General features: G+C 35.9%; 1 protein-coding gene across 4 annotated transcripts; it reads left to right on the forward strand.

Moving 5' to 3' along the window:
* Window positions 1-678: 678 nt before the first annotated feature.
* Window positions 679-20,563, forward strand: top1b (DNA topoisomerase Ib). 4 transcript variants are annotated; one of them, XM_058763644.1, is made up of 21 exons: window positions 679-1,029; window positions 1,275-1,299; window positions 4,476-4,572; window positions 4,790-4,874; window positions 4,998-5,047; window positions 6,007-6,096; window positions 6,177-6,270; window positions 6,354-6,448; window positions 6,553-6,668; window positions 8,967-9,088; window positions 9,235-9,357; window positions 9,439-9,626; window positions 12,243-12,387; window positions 13,254-13,397; window positions 14,491-14,676; window positions 15,348-15,416; window positions 17,462-17,576; window positions 17,728-17,855; window positions 17,946-18,040; window positions 18,201-18,350; window positions 18,816-20,563. In XM_058763644.1, the coding sequence occupies exons 1-21, from the start codon at window positions 817-819 to the stop codon at window positions 18,916-18,918; spliced, it is 2,433 nt and encodes an 810-aa protein (XP_058619627.1). In that variant the 5' UTR covers window positions 679-816; the 3' UTR covers window positions 18,919-20,563. The 4 variants fall into 4 exon arrangements, with proteins under 4 accessions (XP_058619627.1, XP_058619628.1, XP_058619629.1 ...); XM_058763645.1 differs by having other exon boundaries at window positions 681-1,029; window positions 6,180-6,270; XM_058763646.1 differs by lacking the exons at window positions 679-1,029; window positions 1,275-1,299 and adding an exon at window positions 1,335-1,672.
* The last annotated feature ends 1,778 nt before the right edge of the window (window positions 20,564-22,341 follow it).

Here is a 22,341-nt window from a genome sequence, read left to right on the forward strand (position 1 = left end):
GATTTGATTATTGTAACTCACTTTATTACGGTACTCAAACAAAACTTCGCAAGACTACTGACAGGTACTCGGAAGTACAACCACATTACCCCGGTTTTGAGATTGTTGCATTGGTTACCATTACCTTATACAATTAATTTCAAGATTTACATTTTTGCATTTAAATCCCTGCAAGGTATACATTGCTGATCTTCATGTTCAAGAGTCAAAGAGATCATTAATAGACAAAGTCTCCTACATGTTCCTCGATCAAAATGTAAAGTTCAGAGGTGACTGTGCATTTGCGGTAGCTGCCCCAAAGCTTTGGAACAGTTTGTAGTGTCTTTGCGACTATCATCTCTAAATTAATTCAAGAAGCAGTTAAAAACATTTTTTTTTTTTTCACATTAGCTTTTGATCAGGGATGAGTGCTGAGGTATTGTGGCTGTAGTTACACATCTGGGTCTGTCTTGTATGTTGTGCATTGATGTTTATTCATGGGTAATATTTGTTTTTAATTATTCTATTTATTATTTGTTATTATATTCTTTTAATTGAACTTACTGTGGTCAACTTAGTGCTTAATAAATAAATTTGGAGTTGAATTAATTTGTTGTGGTAATTCTATAGTTGCTGTGGTAATATAACAACTATAGTAATACAAGTTAGTTTTCTACAGTTTACTGTAGTTAAAACTATTTACTATTTGTTCCCCTTAACGCAGGGAATACCAGATACACACACACATTTCGGTGTCATCAAAAGAGGTTTAAAAACTTGCGAAGATTAGTGTAAAGTTGGCATAATACTGTGATTAGACAGCGGTTGTGGAGTATTATGAATCGCGAGTTTTTTTTCAAACGCAAGCTGCGCATGCGCAGTAGCGCCACAGTCAGACTTAGCTCGACGACTAAACTCTGCCATCATTCTGTCACAGCTTTTAAAGACAGCTTCATCATTTCCAGCTATTACCTTCATCATCATCATCATCACATTCTTCATCTTCAGAGTCTCGACATGAGTGGAGATCACGCGCACAAACGGCACCAGGTACCAGTTTCGAGCATGTTCTCTATATTGAACCGTTCTCGCAGGACATATCTGCATATATCTGCAATAAAAATGCTTCGTGATTGCAGTAAACTTTACAAACGAAAAGTTAAGATTGCACGTAAAAGGACAACATTGCAATGGCGCAACGCCAGCTTTATGCGCGAATATCTAATGATTGTGTGCGTTTGTGTTATTGACATGCAACCTAATTTGTTTAAATGCTGTATAAATGTGTGTTTCAGATGCAGTCTGGGTCTGAGGACTACAGTAAGTGTTTTTTACAGAAGAGAAGAGATGAAGCGCTCATTACAGTGAAACACAGCAGATGAAGCAGACATGGCGCAGAGACTAAGTCCCGTCCGCCGCTCTCTGTGCCGTCTATTGTTCAAAAACAGCGCTGTGAAATCACACTTAACACCTGAAATACCTCACACCGAGATCACATTCGTGTAGAGAAGTATATCGATGAGCGGAAAACGACTGTCATCGTGTCTGTCTCGAAGGCTAACGGGCTGAATTTGGGCGCTGAAAGTGAGGGAAGGATGCTTGAGGACTTAGTCTCTGCGCCATTTTCTTTTCTGTGAGAGACTGCAGCGATAATAACGATAATATTCAGCACTGTCACTGCTAGCTCACTGTGGTAAGCAGATGTGTTCCCACCAAAATAACATGGTTACCCCAGCTGCTAATGCAAAATCACAATACAGTACTATGAAAGGAGCTTTTGCTATGTTTCTGTCATGTCTGTCAGCAACAATTGTGGTAACTCACTATGGTGTTTGGACAAAACTATGGTTAGTAACATAAAAGTACTGTCATCATGTAGTATACCTGGCATATTTCCTGGTGTTTACTAGGGTAATACTATGGTTTGAGTTATATGAATATGGTAATCATTCAGTATATAGGTGGATGCAAAATGCAGTGGTAAAGACAGTCTTGTAGTTCAGTTCTATGGAAACAAATGTTGTTTTTTTCCTGCAGTCAATATGGTTTCTTCTTATTTTGCTTTACAGTCCCTGTTGAAGCTCATGTACGCTGATATTACTCTCTAAACACTCCTTCAGACCGCCTGAAAAGCTTGCATGTTGTGGTGTGCAGTGGTGCTATCAGGCCACCCATAAGCCCACTTTAAACAGAGGAATAAAGCACTTTTTTGTTGCTTCTTTTCTGTTTAGTTTGATCTATTTGTCACTTTGAGTTCCGGTTTAATCTCAAGCCTGTTAGATTAGAAAAGTTAGAACAATGTTTGTACACGAAGTTACATTATTTGAACTATTTTTAGTAATTTTATTTTGGAAAGTATGCTTATTTTTAACCCTCTTTTGCTCTTCGGTCTTTTTTGACCCAAAAATGTTTTGGTTTTTTAGAATGTTTTACTTCATACTTGATAAAAGTTTTGGCACTTAAACATGCACAAAAAAATTAATAAAATAATGGACATGATTTGAAAAGGTTAAATGGTTCTGCAAAAAAATTATAATTTAATTTCCTTTTCATTAAATGGATTGAAACTACTGCATACATATAATTTGGTATCATAATATCCCCTAAAAATTCAAAGAATTCAAAATATTGTCAACAGTTAAGGGACCAATTCCCTCTATTATCTGTAACTAGTTGCTTATTAGCATGCCTATTATTAACATATTGGCTGCTTAGAAAGCACATATTCTTCATGAGCATATTCTACATCCCTAATCCTACCCAACTCCTAAACTACCGCACTAACTATTAATAAACAGCAAATTAGGAGTTTATTGAGGCAAAAGTCATAGTTAATGGCGAGAATTGGACCTTAAAATAAAATGTGACCAAAATATCAAACTAAAATATAGTACATTCATTTCATTGAAATAAAAAAAAGAAAGATGAGTTTTTTTGAGCTGGCAGACAAACCCCATGCAGTCATTGGACTGGCTTCACGATCTCGTGCACTGCCAAACCATCACGTTCTACATGTTTCATGGTGGTCTTACATTTATCAGGTGCTCTTAAATGATACAGTAGCACAAAAGCAAGTTGCACATGAAGAACTGAATGAGAACAGCACATAGTGTTTGTACATGACCAGATCATTGATGTGCTGTTGTACTGCAGTAAGTATATGCGATGCATGCACTAATGAATAATGTGTTTTATGCCAAGCAGGTGATAAAGATGGTTTTATTTATTTATTTATTTATTTCTGTGATGAAGAATTAAATAATATGATGTTATCTAGGGTTATTGCTCGTTTTCTCAACTGAAACTTATAAATATTTCATCAGTTATTAATACAGTAGGCTTGACATGACTTGCTAGATAATTGCAAAAATAGTCATATACAACTGACTATACAAAAGACTGATCTTTCATTTTGTCCATGTTTTTTCTGTGTAAATGAATTAAATATAAATTAAAAGTGTCCAAAATCTTAAGTGTAATGGGTGCACTTACTCAATATATGTTATCATAATCTATGATTACCATATTCATATACTATGGTATTTACATGGTGCAACAGGGTACCTTTCTGTTAGTTAAGAATTGCAACACAAATCCTATAATAACAACGCAATGGTAATTATTATTGTGATGTAGCATCATGTAGTGTGAAATAGTTTCATTTATGCCAGTTACATGATACTGTATCAAGTAATTGCATATCACCGATATTTGAGGGGTGTTGTTAAGAGTGTATCACTGTGTCAATATTGCTTTTACTAATGTTTTATTAAAGGTTCACCCAAACAATGAAAATTTGCTGAAAATATATTCACCCCTAGGCCATCCAAAGTGTAACATTCCCATTCATCACTTGCTCAGCAATGGATCCTCTGCAGTGAATGGGTGCCGTCAGAATGAGAGTCCAAACAGCTGATAAAAACATCACAATAATTCACACCACTCCAGTCCATCAGTCAATGTCTTAAGAAGCGTCGTGTTTGTAAAAACTTATGTTGTTGTCTCACAACAAAATCCACCCACATACTTGTTTTGAACTGTTCTGGACTGTTTTCACTTGTAAATGATGCTCAATCTGTGCATATTTCTCTCCTGATTCACACAAGATGACTTTTTCGTTGGAGAAAGCAATAATATTTTAGCTGGAAACAACAGTTTGAAGTTGAAAACATCTTGATGGAGTTTCTCATTACAAACACAGCTTTTCTTACTTGTGTTTGATTGTAATGTTTTTGTCAGCTGTTTGGACTCATTCTGACGGCACCCATTCACTGCAGAGGATGAGCAAATGATGCAGTGCTACATTTGAAGAAACAAACTCGTCTACATCTCGGATGGCCTGAGCGTCAGTCAGTTTTCAGCAAATTTTCATTTTTGGGCAAACTATTCCTTTAATTCATATGAATTATTATGAATTTCATTGAGATTTATGGCATCCCTAAAACCTGTCTGGTTTTCTCGCTGGTCTTTATGACACTTTATTGTTTTTGGCTCAGATTCACACAAACACAAGGACAAACATAAAGACCGAGAACACAACCACAAAGAGCACAAGAGAGACAAGGAGCGAGAAAACTCAAAGAACGGCAACAGGTGATTCTTTTTATAACTTCAGTTATTTTGACATTTTATTAAGGTTTGTAATCATTATTCCTCGTACGCTGACCTCTGTTCTTTATCCAGCTTTGGCATATTGATCTGCTGTAAGAGTTTGCAGTCCTGCCCGTTTCAATGGCATTAGTCATCACCAGAGATTCATTTATCTAGTGTCCTGAAGCAGAAATTCATCTTTTTTTCATTTGTTTTACAGTGAACACAGAAGCTCTTCTGAGAAGAAACATCGAGAGAAAGAAAAGGAGCGGCTTAAGCACAAAGAAAAGCAAAAAGAAGAAATGGTTGATTTATTTGTGCCATACCAGACAGTTACAAAATATAATGAATGCAATAATGTGTCTGTTTGAACATTCTTTATGTGTTTATAAATCTTATTGTTGGTGTGTTTTTGTATTTTTGTGAAGTTTCATAGTTCTGATGGGAAATATCGAGATAAAGAGAACGGCTTTGTAAGGTAAGACAAGCGATGTTCCTCATTTATAATTGTGCTCATAAGTTTACACACCCCTTGCAGAATGTGCAAAATGTTAATAATTGAAACACAATAAGAGGGATCATGAAAATTGCATGTTATTTTTTTATTTAGTACTATCCTGAATAAGCTATTTCACATAACAGATGTTTACATATACTCCACAAGACAAAATAATAACTGAATTTATAAAATTGACCCCATTTAAAAGTTTACATACCCTTGAATCTTAATACTAATTTCATTTCCTGGATGATCCACGACTGTCTTTATATTTTGTGATAGTTGTTCATGAGTCCCTCAGTTGTCCTCAGTGTGAAAAATATGGATCTCAAAATCATACAGTCACTTTTGGAAATGATTCAGATATGCAGAAGATGCTGGAAAACCAAAGAATGTGCAGAAGCTGGGGGATTTTTCTGAAGAACAGCAGGCAGTTGAACTGCTTAGGACAAATAAGGGACTCATGAACAACTATCACAAAATATAAAAACAGTCGTGGATCATCCAAGAAATTACACATAGTATTAAGATTCAAGGATGTGAACTTTTGAACGGGGTCATTTTTATAAATTCTGTTATTTTGTCTTGTGGAGTATATGTAAACATATGTTATGTAAAATAGCTTACTCAGGACAGTACTACATAAAAATAACATGCAATTTTCATGATCCCTCTTATTGTGTTTCAGTTATTAACATTTTGCCCATTCTGCAAGGGGTGTGTAAACTTATGAGAACAACAGTATACTGTAAGTCATAGTGTTTTGATTTGCACATTGGAAAATATAAATTGTCTGTTATTTTATATATGCACCAAGATAAACATTTCAGGTTTTTCACTTTGTAATCTTTCAGGTCTGTTGTATAAATTTGATCTGTGGTGTAATCTTTTTAAAATGATGTAAAATGACGCGTCCCACTGCTTATGTCTTGTTTCAGCTCTCTGTCAATTAAAGTGGAAGAGGACAATGGCTATCATCACCCCATCAAACATGAGAAACCTGTCAAGAGAGAGCGGGATGAAGACGAGTATGTGCAATAGGACCAATTCCCATCATCCTCAGCATATGCTCTCGTTTGCTAAACCCATAATATTTCTGTTTGTAAAGCAGGTATGAACACAAACCCAAAAAGTTAAAAATGGACAATGAGAAGAAAGTGAAAAAACGTAAACAGGAGGACAGTGATTATGAGGAGAGGGAGGTATGCATCACTCTTTCTCCTGAACTATCTACTCCTTCACTTTTGCGTTGGATTGTTACTCATGTCAGATCTGACCTGTCCAGGAAAAGAAACCAAAGAAGAGGACCAAAGAGGTAAAGAAAGACTCCACTGGAGGGAAGAAGAAAGCCAAAAACGAGCCGGAGGAGAAGTGGAAATGGTGAGACGCAATTGAGACAGACCTGTACTTTAAAAAAAAATGTAACATGTCTCTCCCTTCTTGTCTTTCTGCAATGTTTGTCTGTGTCTTCCTCTGTTTCTCAGGTGGGAAGAGGAGAAATACACAGATGGCTCCAAGTGGAGGTTTCTGGAGCATAAAGGGCCTGTGTTTCCCCCGCCGTATGAACCCCTGCCAGACCGTATCAGGTTTTATTATGATGGTGAGGAGTGTTGGCCTTTGACCCCGCCACCTGTCCGCTATCATATTCTGATCAAAAACACTACACAATACTATCCTAAAATCATTACAGATTGACCAATAATGTTGTTGTTTTTTTTTATAACCAATTAGGGATGCACCAATATGAAAATTTTGGCCGATACCGCTAATTCTTTATAAATGAAAGCCGATAACCGATATGTTGGCCAATAAATCTAAATCCGTATAATTTTTGAGCCTGATTACAAAAAAAGTCTCGCCACTAAAAGCATTAAACACTTCAACATAAATCAAACATAAAGCAGCCTTAAAAATAAATAAAACAGTGCTTAATTAATGCAAACAAGTCACTGGACAACATTACTTAACAGTTACATGTAAAGAAAAAAATAATCATGTGCCATGGATAAATTAAACGGAATAGCCTCCGCACCGACAATTAAATTATTTTAATTAAACCATATTGTTGATGAAAATAATAAGATAAAAATAAAAGTGGTGGTTATTATTATTACGGTAATATATCAGTGATTTTGAAAAATAAGTATCTTAAATTAATACCATTGTTTTAAATAGCAGCATGCAGTTCTAGCTGCGTGCGCTGCTGAAGAGCTAAACATAAACATAAACTATTACAACTTCTGTGTACAAAAAGACGCAAATGCACAAGTGTCTTAAAATAATATGTTCTCATTATAATATTATATATATGATAGTCCCAATCATATAGTTATTAATGTTGTGCGCTGTTGTTTGAGCTGCATGCGTTGAGCTAAAGTTGATCACTGAAGCACTCTATAAACGCTCTATTAGATTAACCAAACGAATTCTATAGGCCTATGAGATAAATCATATATATATATATATATATGCATAAAATAAACACAATATTACAACCTACAATTGCACAAAAGGCTGCAAATGGACAAGCAAACTTAACTGTGCTAGTCATGAATGTGTAGCTCTGTTGTGGATGCACTCTTCCCGTAACAACGTGCTAAAACATGGGCGCACAAGATTCCATTTAACAGTAATGTTCTCATTATAATATGACAGACTTGCCCTGCACATGTTGCACTTCACTGTATTTTCCTTTTTGATGTGATTCCAATAATATTTCAAGCAATTAAAAACCATCATGGCGAACAGTGCGCATCTGAAGTGCCTCTGCAGGAAATAATGCATTATTTTTATCGGCTTCAATATATTGGCCAAATTTTCTTATCGGTTCGATAACGATAACAGAAAAAATAACATTTATCGGCCGATACCGATATGGTGGCCGATATATCGTGCATCAATATAACCAATACAATTACTTAATTTGCCTGTAAAAAGTGCTGTTTTCTGTTAAATGTTTAGCACTGAGGATTTTTTTGGGTGTGATTTTCTCCAGATGCCTTCATTTATACCCTAGTTAAAAAATAAATATACTAAAATGTATTTGATATACATTTATTTCATGCTAAGTATACTACAAATACATTTACATAAACTGGAACAACTAATTGTGTGCTTAATGCACTTTAATTGTGCGGAAGTCCAACTAAAGCTGTACTGAAGTATATTTGATTGCGCCAAAGTGGAACTATTGCAAGTATACTTTAAATATCTTGCATTTAAAGACCAATATTATTCAAAAATCATACAATCCTCATCAATAGTGACATTAAAACACATTTTAGGATTAATATTAAGAAATGTGGGTAACACTTTATTTTAGGGTCTCTTAACTAGTTGCTTATTAGCATGCATATTAATAGAATATTAGCCATTTATTAGTACAAATTAAGCACATATTAATGCGTTATTCTACAAGACCTTATTCTACATCCCAAAACCTACCCAATACCTAAACTTAACAACTACCTTACTAACTATTAATAAGCAGCAAATTAGGAATTTATTGAGGGAAAAGTCGTAGTTAGTAGTGAATAAGTGTTCCCTATTCTAAAGTGTTACCGAAATGTGCATTGTGCACAAGTGATACTCCAAATAAAGTATAATTATAATTTTTATTAAGTCCTGATCGACATGTCAGTTAATAGATTTGAACTATACTTGGTATGAAATAAATGTATTTTAAATATTACTTTTTTACTAGGGTCAGTTTACCTAGTATGCTTTTTAAAAGAGAGAGCTAATTAATTAGAAAAGACAAAAATAAATGTCAGTCACAAATCACAAGTCAGTTTCTAAAAAATAAAAATAAATAGTGTGTGCATGTACAATGAGTATATATTGTGGTGTATGATGAGGATATCTTCAGATGTTGAGATAATTATCATGTGGTCCACAGGAAAGGCCATGAAACTGAGCCCTGGTGCAGAGGAAGTGGCCACGTTTTATGCAAAAATGCTTGATCATGAGTACACAACTAAAGACATATTTAGAAAGAACTTCTTTAAAGATTGGAGGAAGGTAACACACTTTTCAACACATTACTGCTGTCAGTATACTGTTCATAATTGCCAGTTTTAAAGGAATAGTTTTATCAGCGGCTGGAAGTGTGCAAAAATGTTAATTTGTTCTTATAAACACATTATCTCACAAATGTTTCTTGCAAGGAAATGAGATCAGAGGAGAAGTCAAAGATCACAGAGCTGAAGAAATGTGACTTCACTGAGATGCATGAGTACTTTAAAGCACAATCCGAGGCCAGAAAACAGATGTCAAAGGAGGAGAAACAGGTTAGTTTGTCACTGCACCTGAACACACGCTGAAACTATTTTAACTATTGTTCTATCAATCAATTCGTCACGTTTCTACAGAAAATCAAAGAAGAGAACGAGCGCATTCTGCAGGAGTACGGATACTGCGTCATGGATAATCACAAGGAGCGGATCGGGAACTTCCGGATCGAGCCGCCGGGTCTGTTCCGCGGCCGCGGGGATCATCCTAAGATGGGCAAACTGAAACGCCGCATCCGCCCCGAGGACATCATCATCAACTGCAGCAAGTCAGTCCCTGAGCATTCAGTATTATTACTGCTTTCATGCTGTAGAACAGGGGTTCTCAAAGTTTACATTCAGAGGTCCGAATCTGAGTTCTCATCAATGCCAAAAGGTCTGAAATAATTGTTAATAATAATAGTCTGAACTGTTGCATACACTACTCCTGCATTTTAATACAAGTTAATGCCCAAATACAGAAAGCAGTTCTCATTTACATATTTTCTGTTTCTGATATAGTACTTCAATGTAACAGTCACTTCAACTTGAATTATAACCGCAGTACGCTGTTATACAGCAGTGAATTATATTACTTTATTTTATATATCATGCAGCACAAATGTCCGTCTGTGTAACAAACTATGTGCGTATTTACAGATGAGCTACATTCAAGTTCATATGCTCAGACAGTCAACGGTGATAGGTTTTTGGAAACGCTGTTTTGCGCTCATTCATTCAAAAGTCTGCTGCGGTTCGGTCCGTTGAATGTGCTGCTAACTCTGCAGGTCGAGAAAGACGAGCTGCGTCCGGAAGCGAAACCTCGTGCTCGCCATTCATGAAATAACATGAATGGATGGGAATTATGTCGTGATAATAAAGTGAAAACTTACATTTTATTTTCTTCAAAGTCCCTTGTCTAGATTGTAGGTCTGTCTATCTATCTATCTATCTATCTATCTATCTATCTATCTATCTATCTGTCTGTCTGTCTGCTTATACCATGTTCACTTGCCAGGCCAGCGGAGTACAATGTCTGTATAAGTGTGTATATATATATATATAATATATAATCGTATATAATGTAATGTATTAAGTCATGAAGATTGATGTGAAGATTCTCTAATGTACAGAAACACGTGATGTAGCTGATACTCTCGTCATTAGTTGTTCTGCCACAGGTCCCAGTGAAAAAGAAGTACACTTAGCATACTTTTTAAATGAGTACTTATTACAGAAATAATATACTTTTCTTTGCATGTTAATTTAAATTGTGTGAAAATGTGTTATAGTTTAAACTCAAATTAACTTCATATAATTAATTTAATTTTGACACACTTAATAGGACTTTAAGAATATCTTTAAATTACATTTTGTAGTTACTTCTGTTGCCTTTGAAATGGGGTTGAACTGGGCAATAAATGTTTTTATTTTAAAAAACTCAACTAAAATAAACTTATGTCATTTGTATTGAAACGTTTGTAGTTATATTTGTGATGATGAAGCTGCAGTTTAGTACATTTAAGATATATTAACTTAAATGTACAGTAATATCAAATAGCACACTACAGTTAAAGTTAAGATTAAGTACATTTCATGTGTATGTAAGCACGTGTAGTATGTTAGTCAACACATCAAAATAAGTGTATTTTGAAGCTCAACAAAGTAATTGATAATGATTTAACGAGGCATTTGTTGCATCCAGTGAGGACATAATTACTGATTATAATGACTCATACGGTCTTTTTATGCGTTGTGCCGCACTGCATAAACATTACCATGTCTGCATTTGTGATCGGAGAAACGCCAAACAAGCGCTACTCTACACTGCTCAAAACTCGCGTTTGAATCATCAGTAGCAAATTCTTTAAATATCAAAACATACTTACAGGCTGTGAGTCAGAAGCGCCAGACTGTCCTTGCAAAGTTGGAATTGCCCCACTTTATAGAAACTAATAGTTAATCTAATAGGTTCAGGAAATAGTCCTCCGTAAAAAGCGCTGCACACACTCTAATATTTGCGTAGTACTGTTCTGGAACAGTGTTGTAAATACAACTTAACCACTGATTTCTAGTTGTGTCCTCTTTTGGAAGCCCAAACAAAGTAGTTTTGCTTTCACAACGAAACACAGCGTCTCCAGGACATGGCGCCGGCAGCAACAATATTACAGCGAGAATAATAGTTCCACCTTCTTTCATTGCGTATACATTTGTTATGCAAATCTTCCCACACAGTGACGTAGACATGTGGGGGTGTGTTTAAATGAGGCGTTTTAGGAAGGCGTGGCAGAGTCTTAACTTTTATAAAGTTTGGTTTTGAGACTTTAGTCTTTGTAACTTCAGGGATCTTATCTAGGCACAAACCGCTTGTAACACTCCAAAGACAAAGGAAAGCATGAAATCGCATCATATGACCCCTTTAAGTCATTTAAGTGGCATTTTATGTCATTAATATTATATTATCTGCAAGTACAGATTTGAAGTACTCTACAAGTGCACATACAATGCAATTAAGCACACTTCCTTCTCACAAGTGTTAGTTTAGTGGTTAATAATCGGAGGAATTGGCTGTGCTGATCACAGCACTTGACCTGAGGCAGCCCATATATTTAGCTGGCTATTGTTGTTGTTGTTGCTCACCGCTCATAGAGGAGTTGTTTATCCTGAGAGCGTGTCAGAGGGCCGCTTCCTGTGTGTGTTGTGGCCGGCCTGATCCTGTTTTGCTTTGGCAGATGTGTCATGCTCAAACTCTGATAATATCTTTCATACAGATCTTCAACAGAAGGAATGCCAAGTTTTCCACATTAGATTTCACTGTCAAGTTAAAACAAAACTTTAATCAACAAGCAGTAAAACTGTAAATTGTATTTTGAATATGATGGTCTCCTGATGTCTGTTGTCCTCAGAGATTCGGTTCACCCTAAACCGCCTCCAGGCACCAGGTGGAAGGAAGTTCGTCATGATAATAAAGTCACGTGGCTGGTGTCGTGGACGGAGAACATTCAGGGCTCCATCAAATACATCATGCTCAACCCCAGCTCCAGAATCAAGGTCAGATACGGCCAACACTAAGGACCAATCCCAATTCTATTTTATACCCCTTCCCCTTGTCTTTTGAAGCAGAGTGTCAAGGGGTAGGGGTGAAAATATTCCCCTAAAATGGGACACCACTACTATACCGTTACATGTCATCATCTAGCTCCTACAATACACAATACACACACCTATACTGGGAGCTGGTGTGGATCAGAGCCTTTAATTCGTTCTATATTAATGCGCTGCTTCAGGAGTGTTGCATTAAATTGATCAAAAGTGACAGCAACGACTCTTACATTAAGTCAAGTCACCTTTATTTGTATAGCGCTTTTAACAATACAGATTGTGTCAAAGCAGCTTTACAGTATCAAATAGGAAAATAGTGTCAGTAATGCAAAAGGACAATAGTAAGCACTCGATTTTCAGTTACAGAAAACAAAAATAAATGCTGTTCTTTGAAGTTTCTATTCATCAAATAATCCTGAAAGCTGATCAGCTCGACTGTTTCCAACATTGATAATAAATCAGCATATTATATATTCAAGTACAAAGCAGTTATTTTTAATTATAATACTATTTTACAAAATTTCTTTTAATGCATTTTTAATGAATGCAGCTTTGGTGAGCATAAGAGACGACTTTCAGAAATCTTACGGACCCCAAATTTTGAACGGACCATTAATCATTAAGTAGTCGATTAATTGATTAATGGTGCTAACTTTGAATGACAGTGTCTATTTACAAACAGGCGTATGAAATACAAACAATGAACTTCTGACAACAATTCTGAGTAATGAATTATTGAGTTGATTTTGAATCAGTTCATTGAAATGAATTCACTACAAGTAAAATCAAGCTGTTGATTTTTGCGTGCGTCTCAGGGGGAGAAGGACTGGCAGAAGTACGAGACGGCGCGGCGTCTGAAGAAGTGTGTGGAGCGCATCCGAGCGCAGTACCGCGAGGACTGGAGGAGTAAAGAGATGAGGATCAGACAGAGAGCCGTCGCTCTGTACTTCATTGACAAGGTCTCACTTCATCACAACGGCCGGTTTAGATCAGCTGTTACATCCACTGCATTTGCTTTCAAATTGGTCTAATCTTGTGCTAAATTGAACTTTCAATAGTGAAGTAAGATATCGGTCATAATCTACCCTTTTTTATTAAGTAATTGATAATATTTTAGATTGGGGAACAATATTTACTTTTAACTGGTTGCTTATTAGCGTGCATATTACCAGCATATTGGCTGTTTATAAAGCACATATCAATGCTTTATTCTGCATGATCATATTTTAGATCCCTTAATCCTATCCCATAACTAAACTTAACAACTGCCTTACTAACTATTAATAAGCACCAAATTAGGAGTTTATTAAGGAAAAACTCTTAATAGTGAATATGTGTTTCATAATCTAAAGTGTGACCTAGTAATTTTTTCCTTATAAGATATATCAGTGGTCCTCAACTGGTTGTGCTTCAGGACCCAAATTTTAATTGGACCACAAAAATACAATTATTACAAAATTATAAGTAAAGAGAAATATACTAAATCAAACATTTATTTCACATGAATAAATGTGTTAAAATGATTTATATAGGCTAAAATTAATTATATATAAATATTAGTTCTTTTTAAAATTAATTATTACAAATATCTGCAGCCAATAATTCAACAAAACCTACTCACTTCGACCTAGTGAATTTATTTGTTGCAATTTATTTGAAAGTTGATTGACTTATTTTTTCATTCTAAATATATTGAGTTGTACTGTATTTATTATTTATATTTGGAATTTATTTATTTTTTACACCTGTTGTTCGCAACAAATCAGAACAGACCTGCAACTTACCAGCTGAGAACCAATGATATAACATATAATGCATAATTATAATTAATACATTTTTATGCTCCTGAAATAATCATAATTTAGACCATTTCCACCCTCTGTCTGACCCTTGAAATGAAACAGGTATTTTGATTTATCTGATTTCTACGTGATTTCAAACGACCGTTCATCAGGACGGCCCGAGGTGTTGGGCCCTTGACTCTGTACTGCACTGAAAGCTCTTGATGTGTGCTGGGAGTTAACAGTGTAGTGTGTTTGTGTTTGCGTGGAGTTGGCTCTGAGGGCCGGTAATGAGAAGGACGAGGGGGAGACGGCAGACACGGTGGGCTGCTGCTCTCTGCGTGTGGAGCACATCAGACTGCGCCCTCAGATGGACGGACAGGACTACGTGGTGGAGCTGGACTTCCCAGGAAAAGACTCCATCCGTTACTACAACAAAGTCCCCGTGGAGAAAAGAGTGAGACAATCTAAATATGAGCAGCATATTGGTGATATTTAAAGCGCCCCTATTATGGGTAATGAAAGGTTCATATTTTGGTTTTGGGAGTCCCCAGCAACAGGTTGGCATGCATGCAAGGTCAAAAAACACTTTCATTGTCTTATAATATGCATTTATTTGAACCTTATTTGCTCAACGACTCCCAAACGATTCGCTCAACGATTCATTTTTCCAAACCCCTCCTTTGCGTGACGCTAATCTGCTGTGATTGGTCTGATTGGTCGAAACCACTATTTTTAACAGCTCCAAAAGCGGCACCTAGTGGCAAAGAATGAATTTGCATTTTCATTCATACCAACACGAAAATCAAGTTTTCTCAGGTCTGCAAGCAACAAGTGGGCGGGCAATATGCTAATGTTTCATGTTGACTTCAAGGACTCGTTTCAATGATTCAAGAGTCGACTCTTTCTTTTGAGAGACTATAACTTTATACACGGTGCACTTTCAGATTTAAAACTTTGCAGGATGTTTTCGTTCATTTAGAGCTGTGTTACACACTGCATGACAGCTCATTTTCAAAAATACATAATAGGGGCACTTTAACATCTTTTTTGGATGATGGGGAGGGAGGTTTAAAATGTTCTTCAATATTTATAACTAATGAATCTATATTGTTTTTTTTGTGTCAGGTATTTAAAAACCTTCAGTTGTTCCTTGAAAACAAGCAGGGGAAAGATGATCTGTTTGACCGACTCAATGTAAGACCTTCATACTACATTTCACCATGAACATCCTCCTTCCTAGTGTGCACTGACTGAGTTTTGGTGCTTTTGCTTTTATACACCACTACAATGGATTTGAAATAAAACAATCAAGATGTGACTGAAGTGCAGACTTTTAGCTTTATTTTAAGAGGTTCCACAAAAATATGACATTTACCATTTAGGAGTTACAGCCATTTTAAGCAAAGTACCTCCATTTCCAGGGACTCAATAGTATTTGACATAATTGTAAATATAAGCACGATTTAATACTTGGATGAAAATCCTTTGCAGTCAATGACTGCCTGTAGTCTGGAGCCCATGGTTTCCTCCTTGGAGATGTTGTGCCAGGTCTTCACTGCAGCCATCTTGAGTTGCTGCTTGTTTGTGGGTCTTTCTGCCTTCAGTCTCGTCTTCAGTAACAGAAAAGCGTGCTCTGTTGGATTGAGATCAGGCGACTGGCTTGGCCACTGAAGAATATTCCATTTCTATGCCTTCAAAAAGTCTTGAGTTGCTTTCGCAGTATGTTTAGGGTCATTATCCCTCTGCGCTGTGAAGCTGTGTCTCATCAGTTCTGTAGCATTTGTCTGAATGTGAGCAGAGAGTATAGCCTTAAAGAGCTCAGAACTCATCCGGCTACATCTGTCAGCAGTTCCATCATCAATAAACAGCAGTGAACAGCCATGCATGTCCATGCCATAACATGCTTGACACTTGATGTGGTGTGCTTTGGATCGTAAGCTGTTCCTTTCTTTCGCCATACTTTTCTCTTCCCATCAGTTTGGTACAGGTTAGCTTATCTTGGTTTCATCAGTCCAAAGAATCTTATTCCAGAACATGGGAGGCTTTTTTTTTTAGATGTTTTCTTGGCAAAGTCTAATCTTGCTTTCCTGTTCTTGAATGTTACCAGTGCTTTGCACCTTGTTGTAAGCTCTCTGTATTTACATTTTATGAAGGCATCTCTTGATTGTCGATTTTGACAATGATGTGCCTCCTGATTTCTGTTGATGTTATGAAGGGGTTTTTCTTCAGCAAGGAAAGGATTCTGCGATCACCCACTTTCCATTTTTCTTCTGAAGAATGTAGCCAACCGTTGATCTGGCCACACCTAAGGTTTTTGCTATCTCTCCTATAGATTTATGTTGTTTTTCAGCTTAATGATGGCCTCCTTCACTTTCATCGAAATCTCCTTGGACTTCATATTGGTAGCACCAGTCAAATGCACTTCAATCACATTTCAAATCCATTGTAGTGGTGTATAAAGGCAAAAGCATGAATACTTCCAGACCTGACTGTATGTGTTTTGCATTGAGTGTCATTTTGGCTTTTGTGGCTCATTTAATATGATGTTGTGAGAATATAGAGCTCATACTGAAGAAGGAAAAAAGCCTTCAGTTTTATTCAGACCCAAATTGAGCAAAATGATGCAATTTGGTGCAGATGCTGATATTTATATGGACACAAAGTAAGGTGAAACTCTGACAGCTTGTAATGTAATAAGTGAGATTAATATAACAGACTACTTGCACAAAATGATACAAATATCAGTTGTCACTCTATATCTCCAATAATACATTTTAGTAAGATGATATTTAATTGCTTAGTTTGATGATCAGATCTCTGTAGTTCAAAATATATAACGCAATGCAATACGAGGACTGAGAGATGATCATGTTTGATACTCATATTTGAACATGATTCCTTAAAAAGCAAGTATGTATAATCAAGTAAACCTAAGCTGCTTCATTCCAGTAAATGTTTATCTTTAAATATTACTAAAAGTTATTCTTACATTTTTTTAAAAATCAGTATAGATTTCAGAACAAAAAGACATGTGAAACACAACCTTTACAATTATACTAAAAAGGCTTTTCTTGCTAAAAATGTATAAACTATCAATCAGGCGACAGAAGGCATGGAGTAGTAGATGGTGCAGAAGGTTTTTCAGCAAAGTTTTAATCATTTAGAGACTTTAGAATTTGCATATCAAATATAATACCGTAGGCTTTAATGTGATGTGCACCGTCTGCTCTGTTCTTTAGACATCAATTCTGAATAAACATCTCCAGGAGTTGATGGATGGGTTGACAGCGAAAGTGTTTCGCACTTATAACGCGTCCATTACCCTCCAACAGCAGCTCAAAGAACTGACCAGCCGTGAGTCTGTCTCTCCTTTTGTCCATGTCTGTGTACTTCATGAATTATTGGCTGATGCCCAAACAATTTAGCAGTTACATTATTTATAGCTGGTATTTTGTTTCTAAATTCTATAAATGACTTAAAACCCCCTTCATCCTGATTGTTACAGCTGATGATAACATCCCTGAGAAGATCCTCTCGTATAACAGAGCGAACCGCGCTGTGGCTGTTCTCTGCAACCACCAGAGGGCGCCGCCAAAAACCTTTGAGAAATCCATGCACAATTTACAGACCAAGGTACGAGTGATTAAAATCACCATCAGTAATTTGAATTCTGGCCTTTTTGCTGTCATCAATAAACAGAAACCTTGTTTATCTGTATTGTAGATAGACGAGAAAAACAAACAGCTCTCTGCTGCCAAGAAGGAGCTTAAAGCAGCCAAAGCCGACGCCAAGATGCTTCATGATGAGAAAAGTAAAAAGTAAGCAGTCTTTTATTTAAATCTTTTGTTTTCATTTTCTGAAAAACTAGAAGCTGATCCAATATGTTTTAACGCAGGTAGTAAAAAGGAGATATCAAGGATTGTTGTATCAGAGCCGTACATGTTTTCTCTGATAAATGTGTGTGTTTGTTGCATTAAGGGCGGTGGAGACAAAGAAGAAGGCAGTGCAGAGGATATCTGAGCAGCTGATGAAGCTGGAAGTTCAGGCCACAGATCGTGAGGAGAATAAACAGATTGCATTAGGCACATCTAAACTGAACTACCTGGACCCGCGAATCTCAGTCACCTGGTAAGAGAAATCAGTGTTCGCATTGACTTTGGCAAACTGGACTTCATTCTAGTAGTCTAACCTTTACTGTAGCATTAGTGCAAAAGTTCTAGTGTGGAAATATGTCCCTTCAAAGTAAAGAGGGGAAAAACATGCAGGCAGGAACAATGGGCTCTGGCGGTTTTCCTCTTGTATGTAATGTCCGTGGGTGGGAATAGTGGCGGTTTAGGCCCCGAGAAGGGTCTGTGCCTGAACCAGACTCCTGCCTCTGTGTGTACTGTCATCAGCCCACCTCTCGGCTTATTTTTGGAAAAACTCCCTACTGTGACACAATGGCCCGTTCACCAGTTTCTAAATGCAAGGACTCTTTGTTTTGGAAAAGCGTGGAAGAATATCCCATTGACCTTTACCCATGCTAAGTGTGTGTTTGTGAAAGAGAGTTTCTCCAGCCACGACATCTTGTTTACTCCTTTCTTCCCTTCACAGGTGCAAAAAATGGGGAGTTCCCATTGAGAAGATTTACAACAAAACACAGCGAGAAAAGTTTGCCTGGGCTATCGACATGACAGATGAGGACTTTGAGTTTTAAAGCTTTTATTTTATTGCTATTATTTTGATGAATTGTTTATCAAAAAGATTTAGCACAAGGTAATGTGAAAAATACAGAACAAGCCAGTAGTTTCTCTCAAAATGAGGGTCTACATGAGTTCAGTGGTTATTTGTTTAACCCATACTGCATTTTTGAAAACAGAAGAGGGCCTGATACTGAGCCTTGCTGAACACCATATCTTTATTCAAGAAAGGCTGTAATTGTTTCATATCATGCTGTGATAGTTAGTATCCTTTGGTTTTAGCTTTCAGATTTATTGATGAATTGTATATTTTCATAGAAAAAATAATGAAATACTGCAACCCCTGCAATCCGTAAATGAAAGAAATGTTAAATGAGAAATTGTGTATAAAATCGAGTTAAAGAAAAAAAATGTTTTTAGCTGACATATAAAGAAAAGCAATCAGAGGCACCAATGTCATGATGAGGCATTGCAACAAAATATGAATATAGTCCCTTTTTTGTTGTTTTAATGTTTCTATCGGGGATGTACCTTTAATTTTTTAACGTGTGCAAAGAAATTTGTTTTACCAAAAGAATGTGATTTTAAATATAGTACATTACCGTGTATCCTGTTTAGCATTATCCTGTTTTTTTTTTTTTTATTATGAAATTTAACTTCTGAAAATTTGCTATGGTATAACAGTTTCTCATGAAAGGAAATTATTTATATGCTGCACAGCACTATTTACCATTATATATCAAAGCTAGTTTATTCCAGTTGGTAACTCCTTAATCTATGAATCCATAAATGAAATAGTCCGTCATATGTACTGTCAGTAGAAAAATATGTTTCTGACCACTTTGATGTACTTATAGAAATCTATTAGGTTATGTACTTTTTAATTTGAAGTCTTGTAAGGTTCTGCTTACAGTTTTTAATAGCATAGAAATGAAAAGCAGCTAGGCTTTTTAAGAATTTATCCATCTTTCACCCAAGTTTATAGCCCTGTTTTGTTTTATACCACATTTTAAAAAGTAAGAAAACACATCTTAAAGAAAATATTTTTATACCAATTTAGAAAAAGGCCCTTTCTTTAGGACTGCTTTTTTGTATATTTTAAATGGCTATAAATTACACTGAAGTCAAATGGCACCTGGTTAGAGTTCAGACATTGTTGTAAATGTTATGTAAGATTAATAACACAATTACACACACCCTCATTTTTATGTAATTTATTGGGTAGTATAACAATGTAAGCTTGAATGTTGATTTTGCTTTGCATTAGTGTAGTAGGACATTATCAGGTTACATAGTCCTTTTGTGAAGGTTATGTATTCAGTGTAATTATTGACAGTTTAACTGTACATTAACTCTTAGTGTAAGCCAAGATTGATTTTGATTTATATAGACTTTGTTTACAGTAATTTAATGACAGAGAAATGTATATGTAATTTAAATGAAATTGGGTCAAGTGAATGAAAATAGAATGCTTGGTACCTGTATGAGACAATATTTGTTAAAAAAAAAAAAAAGAAAAGAAGAAAGACTGCCCTATGTAGCAAAAGCGCAGATTTACACATTCCTGAAGAAATATGGAAAAACTTCATCTGAGGAGGGTTTTCTTGTTTAAGCATTTGTTTATTAACATTATATGCCTAGAATAAAGGTTTTAAGGTCGTACCCACATCCTCCATTTCTTGTGCTTTGAACGTGTGAATATGCCGTGAATGCAGCGATCTGCACCTGCGGCTTTGGTTTATAACCTCTTCCTTGAGGGCATTGTGCAATTGCATGTATGTCTGCTGTCATGTTATGCTTCACACCAGTTTTGATTTGCAGAATATGCTGTTCTAAAAAAATATATATATATATGCTTTTAAAGGAGTTTCAGAATGAGAAATCTATTGACCAAGAGAAGCTTATAAGGATACAGCTCGGCCAAAATGAATGTTTAATGATAAATACGTTGAAGAGTAGTGGGCAGGCTGTCAATTCGTGAAGTGATCAGCTGTTTCCTCACATAAGTCAACATAACGAAGTCTCTCCTCCACTGACATCATTCCAGTGGCGAGTGTTAACCTCAAATCCTGGTTTGATAATGATATGAAGAAAAAGTAGCCAGTGCTGCGTGTGCACATAAGTAGACTGTATCACATGTGTGTTAGGTTATGTAAGATGCAATAGCAACAGAGCAGTCCTGATGTCTTGTGTGCAACATCATTTTTGTTTGGTTTTGCTAGTATGCGCAGTATCTAGAGCACACTGCGTGACATTGTAGCCACGATGCAATCAATGCACATCACTAGATTTTCATTTCCAGTGTAAGAAGTGAACCAGAAGTAGTTTTTAATACCTTGATCAGACTACCAAAAAATAATAATAATAATAATAAGTAAATAAAATAAAAAATGCAAAATTACTTATTTTATTTTTGTCTTAGAATTTCACTCTATACACAACCACTGCATACTGTTTCACATAAAGTACATACTGAACGGTTTCACATACTTTTTACACAAAATAGTAGGCAGTACACAGTGCATACTGTGCAGCATATAATAAGCAGTATTGTATTCAAGCATACGCTTTCCTACTTACATAATATATAGTATGTAAAAAAAAAAAAAAAAAAAAACAGTGCACCAAAAGAGTAGTATGTCCAAACTTATGGTATTCGGAAAAAAAGTAGCAATGCAACTGATGCTGGTTGGTCACATGACAGTAACAACATGGCGGGTGTAGCATGTCCAGATTTCATTCTCTGAAACAAGTTTCAAACTATATGTAGTAACTACTAGAGAGTATGTGATTTCAGACGTAATAGTCTTAGTCACCTGTGTATCCAGTACACAGTACATATTGAATGATTAGAAAATAGTATTCTATTCTGAACATAACCACACGAAACACTTTTTCAACAATCTCTTTTTTGAACACTTTCTTTTGACTAGGTCACCTGTGTGTCCAATTCATACAGAAAATACAAATACAGTTGTAGTATACACATTATATATTGTAGAAGGCACAAATTTGGTATTTTAGTAGTATGCTATTCCAAATAGCCATAATGCATATTATTTCACACACTTTGTGAATATATACAATGTATACTAATCAGTGAGCAACTAATATTCCATTCTGAACATAACCACACTAAATAGTGTTTCACATACTTTGCACACAAAATAGTAGGCAGTGCACACTGTGCAGTATATAGTAAGCAGTACACTAGTAATGCATTCCAAATGTTGCCTAGGTCACCTGTGTATCCAATTCATGCAGAAAATTCAAATACTCTGCGTTATATACACACTGTCAACAACAGCAAGTATAGTATTGTAGTATGCTATTCTAAACAGCCATAATGCATACTATTTAACACACTTTAATAAATAGCATGCAGTACAAAGTGCATACTGAACAATAAGCAACTAGTATTTTATTCTGAACATAACCAC

Source organism: Onychostoma macrolepis, chromosome 23, assembly GCF_012432095.1.
Source record: "Onychostoma macrolepis isolate SWU-2019 chromosome 23, ASM1243209v1, whole genome shotgun sequence".
NCBI classification, from domain to species: Eukaryota; Metazoa; Chordata; class Actinopteri; order Cypriniformes; family Cyprinidae; genus Onychostoma; species Onychostoma macrolepis.